The 19,698-nt window shown below is 38.8% G+C and overlaps 2 protein-coding genes and 1 long non-coding RNA gene across 4 annotated transcripts in view; 2 read left to right on the top strand and 1 right to left on the bottom strand.

The window, feature by feature from the left end:
• Positions 1 to 1,831, top strand: part of LOC144974718 (putative methyltransferase-like protein 24) — a 55,935-nt gene extending 54,104 nt beyond the window's left edge. For both annotated transcript variants that reach the window (XM_078917891.1, XM_078917892.1), the window contains exons 7-8: positions 385 to 543; positions 1,340 to 1,831. In XM_078917891.1, coding sequence (XP_078774017.1) covers positions 385 to 543; positions 1,340 to 1,492 — 312 coding nt within the window. In that variant the 3' untranslated portion in view covers positions 1,493 to 1,831. The remainder of the gene's footprint in view (positions 1 to 384; positions 544 to 1,339) is intronic.
• Positions 1,832 to 11,951: 10,120 nt separating this feature from the next.
• The window catches only part of LOC144974715 (putative methyltransferase-like protein 24), a 47,259-nt gene continuing 39,512 nt past the window's right edge, over positions 11,952 to 19,698 (top strand). The window contains exon 1 of the mRNA XM_078917888.1: positions 11,952 to 12,314. The gene's annotated coding sequence lies outside the window, so the exon portion shown is untranslated. The remainder of the gene's footprint in view (positions 12,315 to 19,698) is intronic.
• The window catches only part of LOC144974717 (uncharacterized), a 28,735-nt gene continuing 21,322 nt past the window's right edge, over positions 12,286 to 19,698 (bottom strand). The window contains exon 3 of the long non-coding RNA XR_013645799.1: positions 12,286 to 13,609. This is a non-coding gene — a long non-coding RNA (uncharacterized LOC144974717). The remainder of the gene's footprint in view (positions 13,610 to 19,698) is intronic.

Below are 19,698 nucleotides of genomic sequence, written 5' to 3'. Positions count from 1 at the left end.
CCAAGATGATTGTCATTTAAACCGATTGATATTTTGAAGGACGACTTTTCTGGCCAATGTTTTAACACCCGTCTTTCTGGAGAATGGCAGTTAAATGGTTACAGATTTGACTTCGCAAAAATGAGGGAAAAGACATAAAATGAAGGCACTCGTAGTGTTTGTACAATCCGTTGGCTTAGTACAGGGCCCAGCAGCTTGGTGAAATGCTTTACTTGCTAGTAGATGTTTCAACTGCTTTTTTTATTGGCTGAAAAGGTGATTTGAGCCCGAAACGTTTCCTGTTTATTAATTCCGCATTTTAAAAAGAATTATTGTTCATTATTGAGCATTACTTTTAATCCAAAAGCTCTCAATTTTAAAACAATATTCAATACTCTCTCAAAGCGTCGAGTTGACATGGTAAAAATGGACGTGGAAGGAGCCGAGCTTGAATCTTTGAAGAAGGCGGTAGCTGAAGGGAGTCTGGACGATGTTAGGCAGCTTGCCTGGGAGATACACATGAAAACATCCAACGGAGACCCGCGAAAGGATTTTCTGCTTCAGGTAAATGATAATATGACATATGTAAGCAATAGGCTCAAAATATTACCATGTCGGCTGAATCGCATAGAGGAGTGGCCTGGTGAATGAAAACTCGAGTTGTTGGTTTTTTTATCTTCACAGTTGGCAAGACTGATGTCTTTTTTCATATTCTATCATACGATTTTTTTCATCTCTTTGTATTTATTAAACGGGTTATTTTTATCGTGTCCAATAACACAACGAGTCTGCGAGTAATGTGTTATTTCACGATAAAAATATAACGAGTCATGGGTATACTCCGTTTATTGTTTTGTTCTTTGGAAGATGGTAAGACATAATGATAACCTCCATATCCCAAACGACAATGAGCAAAACCTTTGATCCAGGGCGCCCCTCTTTGTTATTTTTGGGGTTGGTTGTTCCCATCACTTCGACACCTATTTCATCTTTGGTTCATATTGATAGAATTCTGTCCTACTTATTTCCACCAATCTGTCAAAAAACAAAACAAAACATCTTTTGTAATTCCAAAAAATGGTATGCGAATTTTGCCTTCTCCTCTTTCTTTTCCTCAAATTTCTTTTTGAAAAGAGTGCATTATTTTTTTGTGTTACTTGGTGATCATAACCGTAAATAAAACGTGCATTTTTTGTTATCTTGAATTTTGATAATCCTACCATGAAAATATCATGCGAATCTTTTTTTTTTCATAGTTGATTGATGTTTGATCACCCCTCGTATTTTGATGCTTTCATGACTGAACAAGGAGATTATTTACAGTGATTTTTTGTTATTTCTGTTCATTTTCCCTATTCAGGTTTTTAAACTGTTACGAGACCTGTGGCTCAAAGGTTTCCGTTTGTTCCACACCAACCGGAATGTAGCTAAAGGCAACCTATACACAAGTACCTTGGACAAAAAGTACAGAACTTCGTGTTATGAAATACACATGCTCAGGGTGCACTATTAAATGTAACCCACGATTTAATTCACTCTCATCTTGTCAAAAACTCTCAAACCTGGGATTTCAATAAAGTAGCACAACAAACGTAACGGAAGTTCAAGGCTTCAGACTTTTTAATAGGATGAGGGTAATTTTATTAGATCAATGTTTGAAGGAAGAGTTTTCTGTCCAAAATGTCTAAGCATGTTTTTTTTTCTCCCAGAGTATGGCTGTGAAGGTACGAACCGTTATCTCCCATTAGAGTGACAATGTTTTTCCCAAGATATAAATTTGCTTCGTTTTCTGTACAATTGTTATCATCATATTTATTTTGAACAATACATAATTGCTATTATTACACTCCTATATTTTTGTCTATGATTTCCCTTGTGACAAAAGCGTTCATTAAAATCCATTAATGTACAATCCTGGGTCACCAATCATGTTGAAAGATTTGGCTTTTCCCATCACTTCTATCACTGATTATATGACATCTAAATATAAAGATATTTTCAACTATAATCGGACTAATTATTTTACAAAAGGTCCCCACAAAAGTATCCTTTCTTTAAAAAATATAGCATTGTGGAGAACATTGTGCTTATTTGAGTCAATAAAAAAATTGATACGGCGCATAACTCTACGGAAAGATTTGAAAAATAGAAATGTATTTTTTACAGATTCTAGATAAACAGATAACTTGATTTCCTTTTATAATTTAAAGTCAGTTTGAAAGTTCGTTAAGTCAAACAGATATCATAAAAAAATTACCGTAGACACTAACACACTCTTGGCCACACCCTCAACTCTATCTGTCCAGTAGAGTCCTTACTTCCGTTGTGTTGATTTAGCGGTGATCAGTGTTGTTATGTAGTAGTGTGTTCTCACTGCGTGTATGTTTATGTGTGTACGTGTGTGTGTGTGTGTGTGTGTGTGTGTGTGTGGTGTATATTTGTGTGAGTATGTGTGTTTTGGAATGTGGTTGCGTGGAAGAAAAAAAAAGGGGGAGGGGGGATGTGTCCATCAAGTAGAGAAATTCCTGAGCAAGGGGGGGGGTGTTTGCTAGGAACTGTCAGATTGGCATTTTTCAGCAAATCGTGGCATTCATAGTAATATAATTCACTTGATCACATAACGGTATTCGGATTTACAGAAATTTTAAATAAGTTTCGCCGATAACGACATCAACTAATATTACTGCTGATATTACTGTCGTTTTTATGCCATCAATGTGATAATTATTGCCCTGGGAAATATTTAGTTAAACGTTTCGGCAAACTGTCAATTGGTTCTGTCTACCTTCTAGCCCGAACAAACCAAAAGTAGACAGATTCAGGACTTGATATTTAGCGTCCGCTTCAGATTTTCATGTGACCTCACATAAGTTAAGTAAAGGGGAGACATTCCGAAAGCTCCTACATCCCCAGTATTCATTCAATTTGTATTTTCACCGTTGATCTTTTGTCAGGCGTTTATTTATCCAATTTGTCATCATATAAAAGCGTTTTAAAAACTTTAGAACAAACCTTGACAGATTTGTGAAAGTTTAAAATTTCCTAATTTGACCATTGTTTTGATTCTCGGCCGCCATTTTAATTTGTGAAGTATTGAAGGTAGCGCAAAGCACTCCCAAGTAAAGCGTGGTAAAGACTTGCGACTTATTGATATTGATATCTACTGACTGATAAACTAAAATAATGCCGAATAAAGCATGGCAGCGACGACAAGCACATCGATTAAAATGTGCATCTAATCGTAATCAAGCTAATCGAGAAAATGATTCTTGCAATATCGAATGAAAATAGTTCTTTCCCCGCGAAATTGCGGGCTTTTTACTAGTAGCTTTAAATTATTAAACAAGTCTGATGATTAAATGTGATTATACCTTCGCGAAACTACAATAAAAAAATATCCCCTTTTCTGCCGGCTTTTTCACTTGACAACACAATTCTCTCTTCTGTTCAATTATCATTTTTACACCCTTTAGCACAGAGTCCGAAAAATTGCGTGGACTTCAATTAACAAATCACATTAAATTAAGTTATAAGTTTATTTAAAAGATAAAGAAAATGTCAAAATTAAAATGAAAGGTTTGACAACAAAAACGTACCTGTTTAGGAACATATAAAGACAATACAGTACACACAAACAAATCTTGTCTTGTTGTCGTCTCGGGTTTGGACCTCCGCAATCTTCTCACATTTTTAGTACATACAGGACTTATCACTATCCTTTTGGATCTGGATAGGGACTTGACCGACTCAATTGTTAACGGGTACCTTTTTATTATCACACTCTTTTATTGATATGTGATATTATGACATATTATTATGTCGCTTTTTAAATTCGTCACCAACCGACCAGCTTTTGATATTTTACTACACCGTGTTTGGTCTCCTGCGTTATATTTGTTTTATTCTGTACCGGTCTGTATAACACAGTATCGGTCTTCTCTGTGTTATACTTTATTGGGACATATAGTAACAGATTTGCCTTCTCTGTACTCTGATTTGGTCACCCGTTTACGGACTTACACAGTAAAGTAGCCTGTACTATGCCTTGCTATCTTCCGGCCCCGAACGTACTTCACACAATCAACCCTGCATTGTGTGAAGGATAGCAAGTGACGTTTGGCGGTCTGCCATGGGTTTATTTAACCATGGTGAGTAGTATTCATATGACGACTGAGGGGCGTTGTCTTCACAAGATAGGAAAGCAACAGGTTTGAAAAATAACAACTCATGGTTGCCTAAAGCTAATATCCCATTGAGACTTAAGCTCATTATACAGTAACGTGACAGCTTCGACTCCTATTTCATCTGTGGATCATATTGATAGAATTATGTTCTACTTATTTCCACCAATCTGTCCAAATAAAAAAAGAACTTATTTTGTCATTCAAAAAATGCTATGATAATTTTGTAACGCGTTTTTCCCCTTCTCCTGTTTTTTTCCCTCAAGTTTCCTTTTGAAAAGGATGCATTATTATTTTGTGTTACTTGGTAAAAACGTGCATTTTTTGTTATCTTGAATTTGAATAATCCTACCCTGAAAATTTCAGAAAATCAATTTCTTTATATTATTACACTCCTATATTTTTTGTCCATTATTTCCATTTTGACGAAAGCGTTCATTAAAATCCATTAATGTACAATCATGGGTCATCAATCGTGCTTAATGTTTTGCGCGAATAGTTGTTACGTAATTACACACCTAGGGAGAAAGATAGATATATAGATAGATAGATAGATAGATAGATAGATAGATAGATAGAGAGAGAGAGAGAGAGAGAGAGAGAGAGAGAGAGAGAGAAAGATATATATATATATATATATATATATATATATAGAGAGAGAGAGAGAGAGAGAGAGAGAGAGAAAGAGAGAGAGAGAGAGAGGATAACTTTGTTTTAAAATTATTTAGCAGATTTTCAACGCCCTCGAAAGATACATCCATCTCTGGCATAATTGGGTGTTTTGTTGTTTCTTGTCTTGATGTTCTATAGTTTTGTTCAGTTGTAAAGGCGGAGCAGAATTGATTGTTAAGAATGTAAGCCTTTTCTCTGCTATCAGTACATATGATATTCTGGTCTCTAGGAGTTATGGCGTCACACTTCGTACTTTTAATAAATGTCCTTAGGTTTTTGTTACTCTTCTTGTCAATTAGACTTTTTACTTAATCTCTGTAGGCTTTTCTGCTCTTTTGCCTTATTTCCTTTTTGATGTCATTATATTTCTGCCAATCTTCTGAGCTCTTAGTTTTTATCACTTTTGACCATGCTCTTTGTATTCTCAGAGAGAGAGTCTTTTGAGATCGTGTGATATCCAAGGCTGATGAAATTTTCGGGAGGAAAGTTTAGTTGGAATGTGTTTGCCAATCATCCGGAATGGATGCTTGTGGATAGAGTTCCATGCTACTTCTGTGTCTGTCGCGTTACTTGTTGTGAAGGTGTTGCTGAATTATCTTGTCTCTTTTCTAATTTCTGTAATGTTTGCTTTTTCCAGAAAATGACTATGGGGCTATGGGGTTTTGCTAAGATTTTCTCTGTCTTTGTCTGACTCTCCGTTATGATTATATCACGGTCACTGACCCCCGGTACTGTTTTTGTCTGACTCTCTGTTATTATTATATCACGATCACTGACCCTCGGTACTGTTTTTGTCTGACTCTCTGTTATGATTATATCACGATCACTGACCCCCGGTACTGTTTTTTTCTGACTCTCTGTTATGATTATATCACGATCACTTACCCCGGTACTGTTTTTGTCTGACTTTCCGTTATGATTATATCACGGTCATTGCTATACATTTCTGTAATTTACTCACAACAAACACATGCAAGATACCCGCAAACAAAACTACGTTTACCTAAAAGGTTTATATTACTATTCAAATATCTATTTAGTGAGAACTGATCATCCAACCCTGTTCTAAAACAATAATTAAGAAACTCACTGTGTTGGTAATAGTTGAAAATGAAAGAAATGAAATGAAAGTTATGAAATAAATTTTAATTCCTAGATAAAACATTCGCATTCGTTTAATGATCGTTTCAGCAATTAAAACGAGTGAGTAGCACTCACTTTGTTATGATAAAGCAAGAGAATGACTGAGAGGAAAAATCAAATGGAGTGGCAAGATGGACAACTAAGCAAACGAGCAGAGTCCACGTGTCTTTAACTAATCTGTTGGTAATAGATAATTCGAAGATGACGTCACTCAGGTCTTTGTTATTGTTTTTTGCCATCCGCGTTTATGAGTAATGCTCACTGAACTGTAGTAACCTGACTATAAACGTTCATGGATACACACAGTTTTGTGTGTTGTCCGTTATACTTCCGGATGGCAATGTTATGAGCTTCTTAGCCAAGCGCATACTATCTATAGACGAATGCTGACTTCGCTTGTTGTACCTTACAACTGTAATGTGCGGCTATGTGGTCTAGTGGTATGACACTCGCGTTCGGATCGGAAGGTCCTGGGTTCGAGCCTCGCTCGGCGCATAGTTGAGTCCTTGGAAAAGGCTCTTTACTCACATTCTCTCACCGTACTCAGGTCTAAAATGAGTACCTGGTCGTAAACAGCGCTGTCTCTGGCCGAAAATTTGTAATTTCGTCTAACAGGCGTCGTGTCCCGTCCTACATGTTAAATGTTGCTGTCGGCCAGGAACCCCTTGTAAAGCACTTTGAGCACGTTTAGTATAGATTACGCTATATAAAAGCTAAATTTTTTATTTTAAAAAAATGAATGTTGCACGAGACTCGAAATTTCTACTATGATGTGAGTTTAGTATTCAATTATCATATATTTTGAAACATTTGAATGGCAATACTATGCTTTATCGATGGATTTGTATCACATAAAGTTACTGAAAACATGTCCTCCACTGGTGAACCGAATAGACAGTACCGGTAACCAGTGACGCGAAAATGAGCCCGCAATGATAATTGAAATTGGTCTTGATCCCAGACCGGATAGTCAGTACAGCTCGGTTTACACACGGTTTACTCCCAACTCGTCGAAAAGTCTTCATCCTGAACTTTTTCTTCTTCTTTTAGCTCATCCCGCGTTTACAAGGGTTGCCATAATGAATGCCACATCCCCATGCATCTCGGTTCAGAGTATCATCTTCCTCCAGGACCAGTTCGTTCATATAATCCTTTACCTTATCCCACCATCTATCTAGTCTTTGGGCGTCCATTTTTCCTCTTTCCCACTATTTGTAAGTCCAATACTTTCCTTCCAATTACTCCCTCTCTCATCTCTTTACATGTCCGAACCATTTAAATCTATCTTCTCTCATCTCTCATCCTGAACCTTTTCTAAGGACCGTTAATTATAATATTGTTGTCAGAGTTTTAGGTCTGTTTGTGTGGAAAGTTTTCGATAATTAATAATATGATATTAAAAGTTGATGTTTTGCAACGAACATATTATAAAGAAAACACACGTTCGGTCAGTGTATGTGTATGTCTCTGTGTGTGTGTGTTTGTGTGTGTGGAATTAGTAAATTACTTTTTGCTAACTGATACGCGTTTTCCTTATTTTAATATAAAACATTTGCATGTCATTGTACTATATTATTATATAACTATCAATTTGAGAAAATGTTCAAAAGAGTATATGTCGGTGTGCAAAGTGTCATATGTGATAACTCTTGGTTACACAAGGGAACAATGACACGATCACCACAAAAGCTAGGAGTTCAGCCCTTTAATCATTAAGGTGGAAAGCTCCTAATCCATAATATGCTTTTGATCGCCCACTAAGAGCGTGAACATTGGCCATAACCGTCATCCATGTTATCGTTGAAAAGTGTGTATTTGGATTATAAAAACAACGGTACGTAATCGTCAGTTATACAGCCTCTACAACATATCAATATTTAAAACCACTAATATAACTATCTATGACAGAAATAGGGAATGAAGGATACAAATTTTGCACACAGATGAGATTTCATTTTTAAAAAATCTTTAAATGGTAGGAATAGTGACGAAAAATACATAATCGCTCATAATAACTAAAGAAAGTGGAAATGAAATTGTCAGTGTAGATTCACAAAAGGTCATTTTTGTTACCTGTCATGGAAAGAGAAAAAAATAAACAGATCGGTATTGAATGGACCAAATATTATAAGAACAAAGAATTTCTGGTGACTGTAAAGCACAGAAAGTTGGCGTAATATGGCCATATACGGCGCCACAACTGTGTCCAATGTCAATACTTGAAGGAAAGATTAATGGGAAAAGAGAGAGGGGACTATGAAAGAGCTGGTTGGGAAATATAAATAAAAGAAATGACTGGGAACAAGATGAAGGACTGCTCAGAGATGGCGCTAGAAAGAGAATTGTGGAAGACCATGTCATCCCACCCTCTATGAGAAGGAAGTCCGGCAAGGACAGGTACTTGTTTTAACACCGAAAAAAAATAATTTAAAACAGCAACTTGTAGTGTCCAATGAAAGAGTTTGCTATTCACGATGCTTGTCTTCATAACTATCCAGACGGAGATAGATAATTCATTCGGCTCAAATATTACGAACCAGGACAGACTTTCAAGACTGCTGACTCAGTACCTGTTGTGGTTGAAACACAAATGAAGCGGACGAAAAAAATATATATTATTTAAAATATCTAAAAATGTATTTAAAATGCGAAGTGTCAACATTATGTATAAAATGGAATTTCGCATATTTTTGCAAATACGGTCTTTTTTTTGTTAAGAGGCCAGTATTTAATCAATAGTGATTGTTCACAGACGCTTTTTTTTAAGAATACGAAAATAATAGTAATAGGAATGCCCATAATAGAACGAAGTAAATAAAATAAAATATCAATAAACGTATTTTTTTAAAATTACCCAAACAGCAGACAAAATGAATATTGTATATATATATATATATATATATATATATATATATATATATATATAATATATATATATATATTTTATATATATATATATATATATATATGTGTGTGTGTGTGTGTGTGTAAAAACACTCACATTATTCTGTCGAGACGATCATTTCGATGAGTTTCCATCTCTTCGGTTCGGTCGACAATAGGCCTATTGTCTATATATTTGGGATCAAAGTAGAGACCTCCGGATCACCCACAAACCCCTGGAATATATAACATTCCAGTAGAACTTTTTAAAAATGGTGGAGAGGAGACAGTGGAGGCAATGACAATTCTTTGCCAAAAGATAATGAACGAGACAAGGCGGCCAAAAGACTGAACACAATCCTTGATACTCCCTCTCCCAAAGAGGAGATTTGAAAAAGTGCAGTAACTATAGGACCATACATCTCATTAGCCACTCAAGTAAAACACTTCTGCGGATAATACTAAACAGAATGAAACAAAAAACGAAGATATCCTGGCAGAAGAGCAAGCTGGTTTTCGAGCTGGAAAGAGCACAGTACAAGAAGTCTTCAATAACGGAATTCTGACAGAGAAATTCCTTCAACACCAGAACGAACAATTTCACAATTTGATAGACCTCCGGAAAGCATTTGATAGCATATATGGTGAGTTCTTCCGGACAAATGTGGGCGTCCGACAAGGCTGCATACTCTCCCCAATTCTTTTCAACGTCTTCCTAGAGAAAACTATGAGTGAAGCTCTCGAAAATCACAAAACCTCTGTATCAATTGGAGGACGAAAATTGTGTAATTTGCGTTTTGTTGACGACATAGACCTCATAGCTGAAAGCAAACAAAACTACAAGATATAACTAACTCACTTGCACATAAAGCAATGCAATACGGCATGGAAATAAGTACAGAAAAGTCTCAGATACTGCTAAACAGCAGAAATGATGGACATGCAGAAATTCCAATCGATAATGAAAAATTCGAGGAAGTGTCAAATTTAATTACTTGGATGTTCTGCTAATTCAGGACGGTACCAGTACAACTGATATTAAGGCTAGAATAGGAATGCCATCAGCATCACTAACGAGACTGACAAAAATATAGAAAAGTTCTGTCAATTTCGAAATAACAATTAAGGGGGGGGGGGAGTGACACTAAAAATGATGAATTTTGACCCAGTTTGCTAAAATTAGATTTTGGTGGAATGTTGTCATGTGACCATTTGTCTGCATCAATAATTGCATGAGAACTTCATCTTCATTTTTTTGGGACTCAAAATAACGTATTTTGTGGCCCATAGTACGGGACAAGCTGGCTTGGAAATGTCGCAGCGTACGTAGGAAGCCCTATAAATCAATGTGCGAAACTCGCAGATGAGAGAGAGAGCTGGCGAACCATGATCTCCAACGTCGTGTCCGACATGGAACATCGGTAAAGTATGGTTAAATCCTGCCCATTTTTAGTTTCAGTGGACTGATTTCATGAAAGAATATCAAATAGTCTTTATAACTAAGTAAGGCAAAAACATAGCAATGAAAAGTAAAAACTCTCCTCTATCTTCAACAATCAATTACTTTGTTCTTAATTATGTCATGTGGTCACAATCCAATCAGAGAGCGAGAGGAGAGTTTTTCCCTAAACTCGTCTACTTTGACTTTTAAATGCGTTTTTCTCAAAACTGCAATTTTCGTCACTAAAAACCTATCTCCTCCCTCAGTTTTCAACCAATCTTCTTCAAACTTTCTACAAATGAGTGTCATACAAATACTCAGGTCCTCTAGGAGCCGGATTTTTGAAAAGAAAATTTTTTTTGAGTCATTTAAAATTATGTAACTTTTTTTCAAGGGGAATAATCGAGTAATAACTTTAAACTTAATTTTTACAGTTTCTAATTAAAAAATTTAAAATCGGGGTTCTAGAGCCTCTTTATTTTCCTTTTTTCTACCTCTAAGCCTTTGACTTTTTAACATTTGTTGTTTATTATCCAACATGGCGTCGTTTCCATAGCAACGGGCAACTTTTGCCGAGAAAAATTATATGCAATCATCCTTCCCAAACATATATATTATGACTGTGCATAGAAGTTTAGGATATTTCATCAAATAAAAAAAACATGACCCTTTAGTGTCGCCCCCCCCCTTAAACTCTACAATTCACTGGTACTTTCCATCTTACTATACGGCTGCGAGTCATGGACATTAACTGCGGAATTAGAGCGCATGAATCTCTGCTTTTGAGATGAACAGTTATTTAAAAATCCTGCGGGTGCCGTATACAGAACACAGAACAAATAAAGATGTACTGGAAGGGGTGCAAGATCGTGCAGGACGACAGAAACCCCTCATCACCACATCTAGAAGTAGGAAAATGTCATGGTTTGGCCACAATGTGAGACATTTGTGCAGTATGGTGATGGAGGGTACCCTTGAAAGAGGAAGAAGATGAGGAAGAAAAAGGAACGTTTGGATGGACAATATCAAGGAATGGAAAGGAATGAAGATGGAAGAACTCTTGGTTAAGGCTAACAATAGAGGAGAATGGCGGAAAGTGGTGATAGCTGCATCTCATGTATCCCTCCGATGATCATCAGATCATGGGATAAATGAATGAATGAATCAGCTACAGGAAAATCGATACATTAATACTACGAGTATATATACAATGAACATTTTTTCATAATCAGATTTGTTTTGCTCAAAACAAAATAAGTAGGTTAATCTCTTTTAAAACTACAAGAACTTAATGCATTTAGGAAAGCTTTTATTGTTGAATAAATTGCGTACAGTGTTTTCTTATTGCTTTTGAGGTTGAGTTTTTAAAAATCAATGTCTATGTCTGCTTGACATTTCTGGAATAACCCTGAAAATAACCGGCTAGGAGAGAGTGAAGTCTATTGTTTGAGAGTTTTTAACAAGATGAGGATATTTCAATCGATCGATATTTGAAACAACACGAGTCTTCAGGCAAAAAAAAAATTTAGAGTGTTTTTTCTGCGCATGTTTGGCAGGTCAACGGGTTCTACAAAGTCTGCATGCAATGATTGATTCTAATCATATATTTCTGTTTTAATCAATAAACCGATAGCTAAAAATAAACAATCGATATAATAAAAATGACCAACCGGCGTAACGTAAGATAGCTTTGCTGACGTATCGCATTGCACAAGCATTCATTTGCATCGATCAACGATTGCACGATTGTGCAACGCGAAGCGCCAGCCGCAGAATGCGATAATAGCTAGATTTTGTCTGGCCATTCAACTCACCCATCGAACTTGCCTTTGAGCTGCTCGCGTAGTCTCTGAAAATACAATCTATCTAATCTCTCACGAGTCAAATCACCACTGAGTGGATCATAAAATTTTGTTCAGTGCTGACATTGCAAAACAAAGTTACGTGAAATTCTCAAACCTTTGCGTTCCGAGCCCAGCCTTCGTTAAGTAATCATACTGTTTATCAATTTACATGTAAGTGTTTGATTAAAAATCCACCCCCCCCCAATAATAATATTTAAAAAATGATCAGGAATGTCATCCTTCAAATATAGATCGATCCAAATGATTGTTATATTGTCTAAAACTCTCAAACCTGGGACTGTGTCACGGTCCCAGATTTAAGAAGTTTTGATAAGATAAGGGTCATTTTAATCGTCCAATATTGAAGGACGGAATTCTTGTCAACATTCTAAAAAAGATTGATTACAAAAGAAAAAGACAATGAATGTGTTGTTTTCATGTTGATTTGCATGATTTAAAAAGTTCGTAAAGAAAATGTATCTTTGATCAGGGTGTATCAACTTGATTTGAACAATTCAATGTGTAACTTCCGTGTCAAGAAATTATGATTGAAGGGGTAATTATTGAAATGTGTTAGTTCTGTACCGTGTCTAACTGTAGTTTGACTTCAAATGGAGACAGTTTGGCCTCAAATGGAGACAGTTTGACCTCAAATGGAGACAGCATCAAATTTCTTGTTAGTTCTATACCGTGTCCAAGTGTAGTTTGGCCTCAAATGGAGACAGTTTGACCTCAAATGGAGACAGTTTGACCTCAAATAGAGACAGTATTAAATGTCTTGTTAGTTCTATAACGTATCCAAGTGTAGTTTGACCTCAAATTGAGACAGTTTGACCTCAAATGGAGACAGTATCAAATGTCTTGTTAGTTCTATGCCGTGTCCAAGTGTAGTTTGGCCTCAAATGGAGACAGTTTGACCTCAAATGGAGACAGTTTGACCTCAAATGGAGACAGTATCAAATGTTTTTGTTAGTTCTATACCGTGTCCAAGTTTAGTTTGGCCTCAAATGGAGACAGTTTGACCTCAAATGGAGACAGTATCAAATGTCTTGTTAGTTCTCTACCGTGTCCAAGTGTAGTTTGGCCTCAAATGGAGACAGTTGACCTCAAATGGAGACAGTTTGACCTCAAATGGAGACAGTTTGACCTCAAATGGAGACAGTATCAAATGTCTTGTTAGTTCTATACCGTGTCCAAGTGTAGTTTGGCTTATAATCGTCCACATTGTAATTTTCTAGTTCTATACCGTGTTTGGCCTCAAATCGAGAGAGCATCAAGTTAGTTCTATACCGTTTCCAATGGTAGTTTGGCCTTAAATGGAGACAGAATTGAAATGTTTTGTTGTAGTCCGTTCCGAAATTCAGGATCACACTCTTTGGCTCGTATTTTGAACAGTCGGATAAATTTTGTTGTAATTGGATTCAATAGTCTGATGTCAGGTCCGCCCAGCAACGAGCAGCTTGGTTCTAAACAAAGAAAATCGGTACTTTTAGTTCTTCATGGTGACTAGGATATTTTCACGATTCATGTGATCAGAAAGTATAAAAGCCAAAACATGATCAGATTTCTAATGTTTTTCACCTCTGGATACACTTTTATACTCGTCGGAGAAGTATTTGATGAGGGCGTCCGCCATTGTTCTGATAGTTTAGAACCAGTTATTAAGTTACTATGCGCCATTACGAGGGAAGTGGCGTCGTGACTGTTGAATCATATTGACGTAATGGCTTAGATTGCACTAGACCCTACCTAACTGTAATTTTTGTTCATTGAAAAAATAACTAAGAGACATTTAGTATCGAATCAAACTGTGTCCCTTTCAAACCAATTCACATCCAATATGTACTAAACAAAAAAAGAAAGCATATAAACCTCTTAACATTGAAAATGCCAACTTTGCCAAAAGATTGAAACAATTGTGACCCAACGTCTCAAATCGGTATTAGGTCGGGTTGGACCAGATTCCATAAAGCCAAATTCTAGTTAAACTGGCAAAAAATGTGAATTATTGTTATTTAGCATTCTAAAATATGATATTCATTCTCCTCAATAAAACATATAAACTCAACTTAAGTCTGATAATTCAATTTTCTGCAACTTAATCATTCCGTTTTGAGACAAGGGGTCACATCGGTTGCTGGATGGATGATATTAAGGGCAATGATGAAATGGTTGAGCTGGAGGTTTAGTCATTTTGCTGATGCCGATACAATCGTCGATATATCGTTGAAAAATTCTGCGTTGTGGCCGTCGTATTGGGAGAAAAAACCATGCTCGAGTGACCCATGAACAAACTGGCATCCGGTGGACGCACTTTGGTGCCCATGGTCACTCCCGAGAACTAATGAAAAAAATCAGCCGTTGAATTCAAATGAGTTGAGAGTTAAGAAAAACTCAATGAGGTTGAATTTGGGTACAGGCTAAAACTCCACTGCTGCTACTTGTTCTACTGCTAGTACTGTTCGTGCTGTTACTACTACTACTACTACTACTACTACTACTACTACTACTACTACTACTACTACTACTACTACTACTACTACTACTACTACGACTACTACTACAACAACAACTACTACTACTACTACTACTACTATTACTACTACTACTACTACTACTACTACTATACTACTATTACTACTACTATTACTACTACTACTATCTACTACTACTACTACTATACTACTACTACTACTACTACTACACTACTACTACTACTATACTACTACTACTACTACTACTACTACTACTACTACTACTACTACTACTACTACTAACTAACTACTACTATACTACTACTACTACTACTACTACTACTACTATACTACTACTACTACTACTACTACTACTACTACTACTACTACTACTACTATACACTACTACTACACTACTACTACTACTACTACTACTACTACTACTACTACTACAACTACTACTACTACTACTACTATTACTACTACTACTACTACTACTACTATACTAACTACTACTACTACTACTACTACTACTACTACTACTACTACTACTACTACTACTACTACTACTACTACTACTACTACTACTACTACTACTATTACTACTATTACTACTACTACTACTACTACGACTACTACGACTACTACTACAACAACAACAACAACTACTACTACTACTACTACTACTACTACTACTATTACTACTACTACTACTACTACTACTACTACTACTACTACTACTACTACTACTATGACTACTACTATTACTACTATTACTACTACTACTACTACTACTACTACTACTACTACTACTACTACTACTACACTACTACTACTACTACTACTACTACTACTACTACTATTACTACTACTACTATTACTACTACTACTATTACTACTATTATTACTACTACCACTACTTCATCGTTCCACGTCCAAATAAATGCCCTGTCGTCGAAGCCGTGGATCCTATGGGGAGCATTCAAAGCCCTTGGCACGTTGCGTGTCGACTACCGTGTGCCGTGTGCCGTGTGCCATGTACCATGTGTCGTCTCTGGAGGGTCCGCCAAAGTAAATATAGTGATCCCGGTTGTTGAACTGAATACAACTCACGATTTGCTGCCTTCTGTGGTCATCGTCTTGTATTTTGCATTTGACGTTATTTTTTAGGCGGCTCGAAGCCCTCGTTAAAGATAAACCGAAGTTCACGTCACTCACGTCTTTGTTATTGTTTTTTTTGCCATCCATATTTATGAGTAATTCTCACTAAACTGTATTAACCAAACTATAAAAGTTCATGGTTACCTCCTTGTTATCGGGGTATACATCCCACACCAACATCGAAAGGAATGACCCTTCTAGTCTGACACCCTCAAACAACTAAAATCAGTGATTACGAAAGCAAAACCTCATGACTGTGTCATAGTTCTAGGAGACTTTAACAGTAAATTGGGTAGGAACACTGATAAATTGATTGGCAGATGGAGTGTCCATAACCACTCAAATAAACTAGGCAAAGATGTAATTGAACGTATGCGACAATCTAAGTTTGCATCTATATCAACATTTTTCCAACCCCATAGACGCAAAAACAACGCAACTTACCTTGCTAAGGAGCCCCAGTTTAAACCATCACAAATCGACTATGTCATGATTTCGAGCAGATGGTCATCTCCAATAAAAGACTGCAAGGTATGCTGGGGCATATCCATACAACGCTGGGGAAGGCACTACGATCATGGGTATAGTGTGCACATTAAAGGCAAAAACCAAAAGTGACAAATCAAATTCATCATAACCACATGAATTTCAGGCCTTAAAAGACTCGATTCATATACGCCAGGACTACGAACAATACATAAAAGATAACATCCAGCAACACGTGTTTAACAAAACCAGTCCTGCAGAATCACTTTCAAACCTCCAAAATGTCCTAACAAACGCCGTCAAAACATGTGTGCCACACCGAAAGCCATCAACTCTCAGAAAGAGGGAAGTAGGCACTGAAACAAAAAGACTAATAGATGAACGCTCTAAAAACGTTAATAAAATGTCATCAGCTGAACAGAGAGCGACCAACAAAGCCATCTCCAATTCCAGTCGCGATGACTACAGAGCCTATATCGGCAGAATTCTAGACGATGTGGCAGCAGAAATGGTGGGTAACTCCAGAGCAATCAATCGACTCGTCAATGTACTTGGCGGAAAACCAAACCAAACATCCCCAATGCCATCGAAGGACCTTGATGGTGAACCAATAGTCTGCTCGGAAAAACTCCTCTCTGAATGAAAAACCTTCCTTAGCAACATATTTGCACAGCCAAATATCGAGATATCATCACAACGAGAAACTACAGGCCCTGAAGACCACCTGACAGATCAAGAACTTCAAACCTGCATCAACGGGCTGAGCGACGGGAAAGCATCAGGTCACGACAGCTTACCAATAGTACTCCCCAACCGCGTCAGCAGAACGGTTCCGCATAGTCAAGCTCATCTGGGACACTGAGGAGGTTCCTCGAGATATCGTCAAAGGTGTGTTCATTATGCTTTATAAAAAGAAGGACAGAGATGACTTCTAAAACTACCGTGCAATTTGCCTACTCTGTCACGCCTACAAACTGTTATCTGCTGTAATTGCAAAGCGTTTGAACATAGAATCAAGCTTACCAGACAGCCAGGCCGGTTTCCGACAAGCAAGAGGAACCAGTTATGATATATGTATCCTGAAGTGGACAATTGACATGCTCATCAACGAGTCCAAACCAGCTGTCGTTACCTTCATCGACTATATGGCAGCATTTGACACTGTAAGCCACACATTTATAGACAACGCACTCGGCTCGGCTGGAGCATCGGTAAAACTTCGCCGCGTCATCCAAACCATCTTCGAGGCAGCAGCCTCTTATGGTTCACACTATTATGTTATGACGATCGACCCAATCAGCAAAGTCCGGTCTGCATTCGTGCACCGTCGCAAACCCGCCTGGTAGCATCGTCACAACACACCTTTTGACTAGATGCTCTGCCGTCTCGGGTTCTTGCCCACAGCGTGGACATATTGGACATGAAGTTAGACCCCACCGATGTAACGCACTTGCCGTTAGGCAGCTCCTCGACCGAAGCCGATTTGCAGCTACCCAGTGTCTCCTCTTACTGGTATCAAAGCCTGGCAGCTTCTCACTAAGCTTAGAGGAGTGTAGGTCCCCGCCCCCACGAGGGATTGAATTCGTCCAAACCGACTTCCATCTCGTATGTGCAGCTCTGTCCGTAGTCAGGGATTCTGCGTACAAGGGTTGCCGGACTTATTTCGGCTCAAAACGGGGCACCGTCCATTATGCGCTTCAGAGGGGTATCCCCATTCCCTCTCTCTTTGATCTTACTCAGCCAGTTTCCCGTAATCGTCTCCCTCCGGACATCGGGGGCTGGATCGCTGCCATTATCGGGCCCCATTCTCTAGGGGTTGTTGCTAGCGTTCCTGACACTATGTGCATCGACTTGCGAAGTTTTACATCCACCTTCTCAACGTTTCTGCTTCTACCCCACGCTGGAGCGCAATACTCCGCGGTGGAATAGCATAGTGCCAGGGCGGACGTTCTCAGGAGCGCTTGGCTAGCGCCCCAAGTCGATCCCGCCAGCTTCCTCAGAAGACTATTCCGCTTCTCTATCTTCCGGGCAACCCCTTCGAGATGCACCCGATAGGTAAGGCTGCGATCCAACGTCACCCCTAAATATTTTGGATGCGGCTCATATGGGAGTGCCTGGTCCTCGACTAGGACATTCAGTTTGCGGGTGTGCCAGCCACTGCATAAGTGAAATGCAGTGGCCGAGGTTTTTGAAGTGTTCATCTTCAGGTACCACTTGTCAAAGTAGGATTTGAGTCTGGTGACGTCCTCGCTGAGTACGCTCTAGAGACGGGTCCACACTTTACTCTGAGTAACGAGTGCCCAGTCGTCTGCGTATCCCAGCCTCAGGGAGGAAGTGTTCGGCATATCGCTAATGTAAACATTAAACAACATTGGCGCAAGTACCGACCCCTGAGGGACCCCATTCTTCAGTTTCCTTACTTTGCTCGTAACGTCTCCCAGCGCGACGTGGAATTGCCTTTCCCCTAAGATCGAAGAGAACAACTTCAAGGCCTTTTTGCACCTTATGATTTTAGCAAGTTTGAGCATCAACCCATCGCACCAGACCGTATCGTACGCCGCTGATAGGTCTATAAAGACAGCACCTGTTTGCTGTTTTCTCTCGAACCCGTGCTCAATATGCTCTGTAAGGGCAATGACCTGCTCCGTGGTGCACCTCCCTTCCCTGAAGCCTGCCTGCTCGGGTGGCGGGGCAGCGTCTAGGACCGGCCCCCATCGCTTTAATAGAACACGCTCCAACAATTTGTAAAGACAGCTCAGCAGCGATATGGGGTTGTAACTGTCTGGCTCCTTCGCCGGTTTTCCTGGCTTCAGGATGGCAACTATCTTTGCATGCTTCCACACTTGTGGAAGCTTTCCTTTTGCAAGGACGACGGACATTGCCTCTGCTAGCCAGGCCCTTGCCCTGGGGCCCAGATGCGTCACCATATCGGGATATACACCATCTATCCCTGCTGCTTTGCCGTTCTTCACTTCGCTAATGGCTGCACCCACTTCTCGGGGACTGAACGGGGCCTCCGCAGGTAGCGAGTCCAAAATCGTACGGTACGCCTTGCGGACTCCGCGCTCAAAAGCCTGATTAGGGACCCGCTTACTACGGTTCTTAATGTTCTTGGCAATTGTGTCTGCCTCGCATTCCGGTGCAGCTTTCGCGTAATTCCGATCTGGGTCCAATTTCTTTATCAAACGCCAAGCGTGGCGGCTGGAGTGTGCAAAGTCGAGACTTTCCACGGTCTCCTGCCACCGTTGCTTCCTTCCCTCTGCCAGAGACTGAAGTAGTCTATCGGCTGACTCTCGGTACAGCTCTTCCGACTCTGCTGTCCAGCAAGGGGTGTAGAATTTCCGTTTGCCCCGTGGAATAGAGCGTTGAGCGCTCTTAACCAGTAGCCTCTTCGAGGCCGCATCTGGATGCGTGAGAATTAGAAAGCCCGACGG

Source organism: Berghia stephanieae, chromosome 6 (assembly GCF_034508935.2).
Source record: "Berghia stephanieae isolate SIO BIC M18660-M18661 chromosome 6, UCSD_Bste_1.3, whole genome shotgun sequence".
In the NCBI taxonomy this organism is placed as follows: domain Eukaryota; kingdom Metazoa; phylum Mollusca; class Gastropoda; order Nudibranchia; family Aeolidiidae; genus Berghia; species Berghia stephanieae.
Note: the sequence above shows the minus strand (reverse complement) of the source record. Positions and strands in the feature narration are given on the sequence as shown.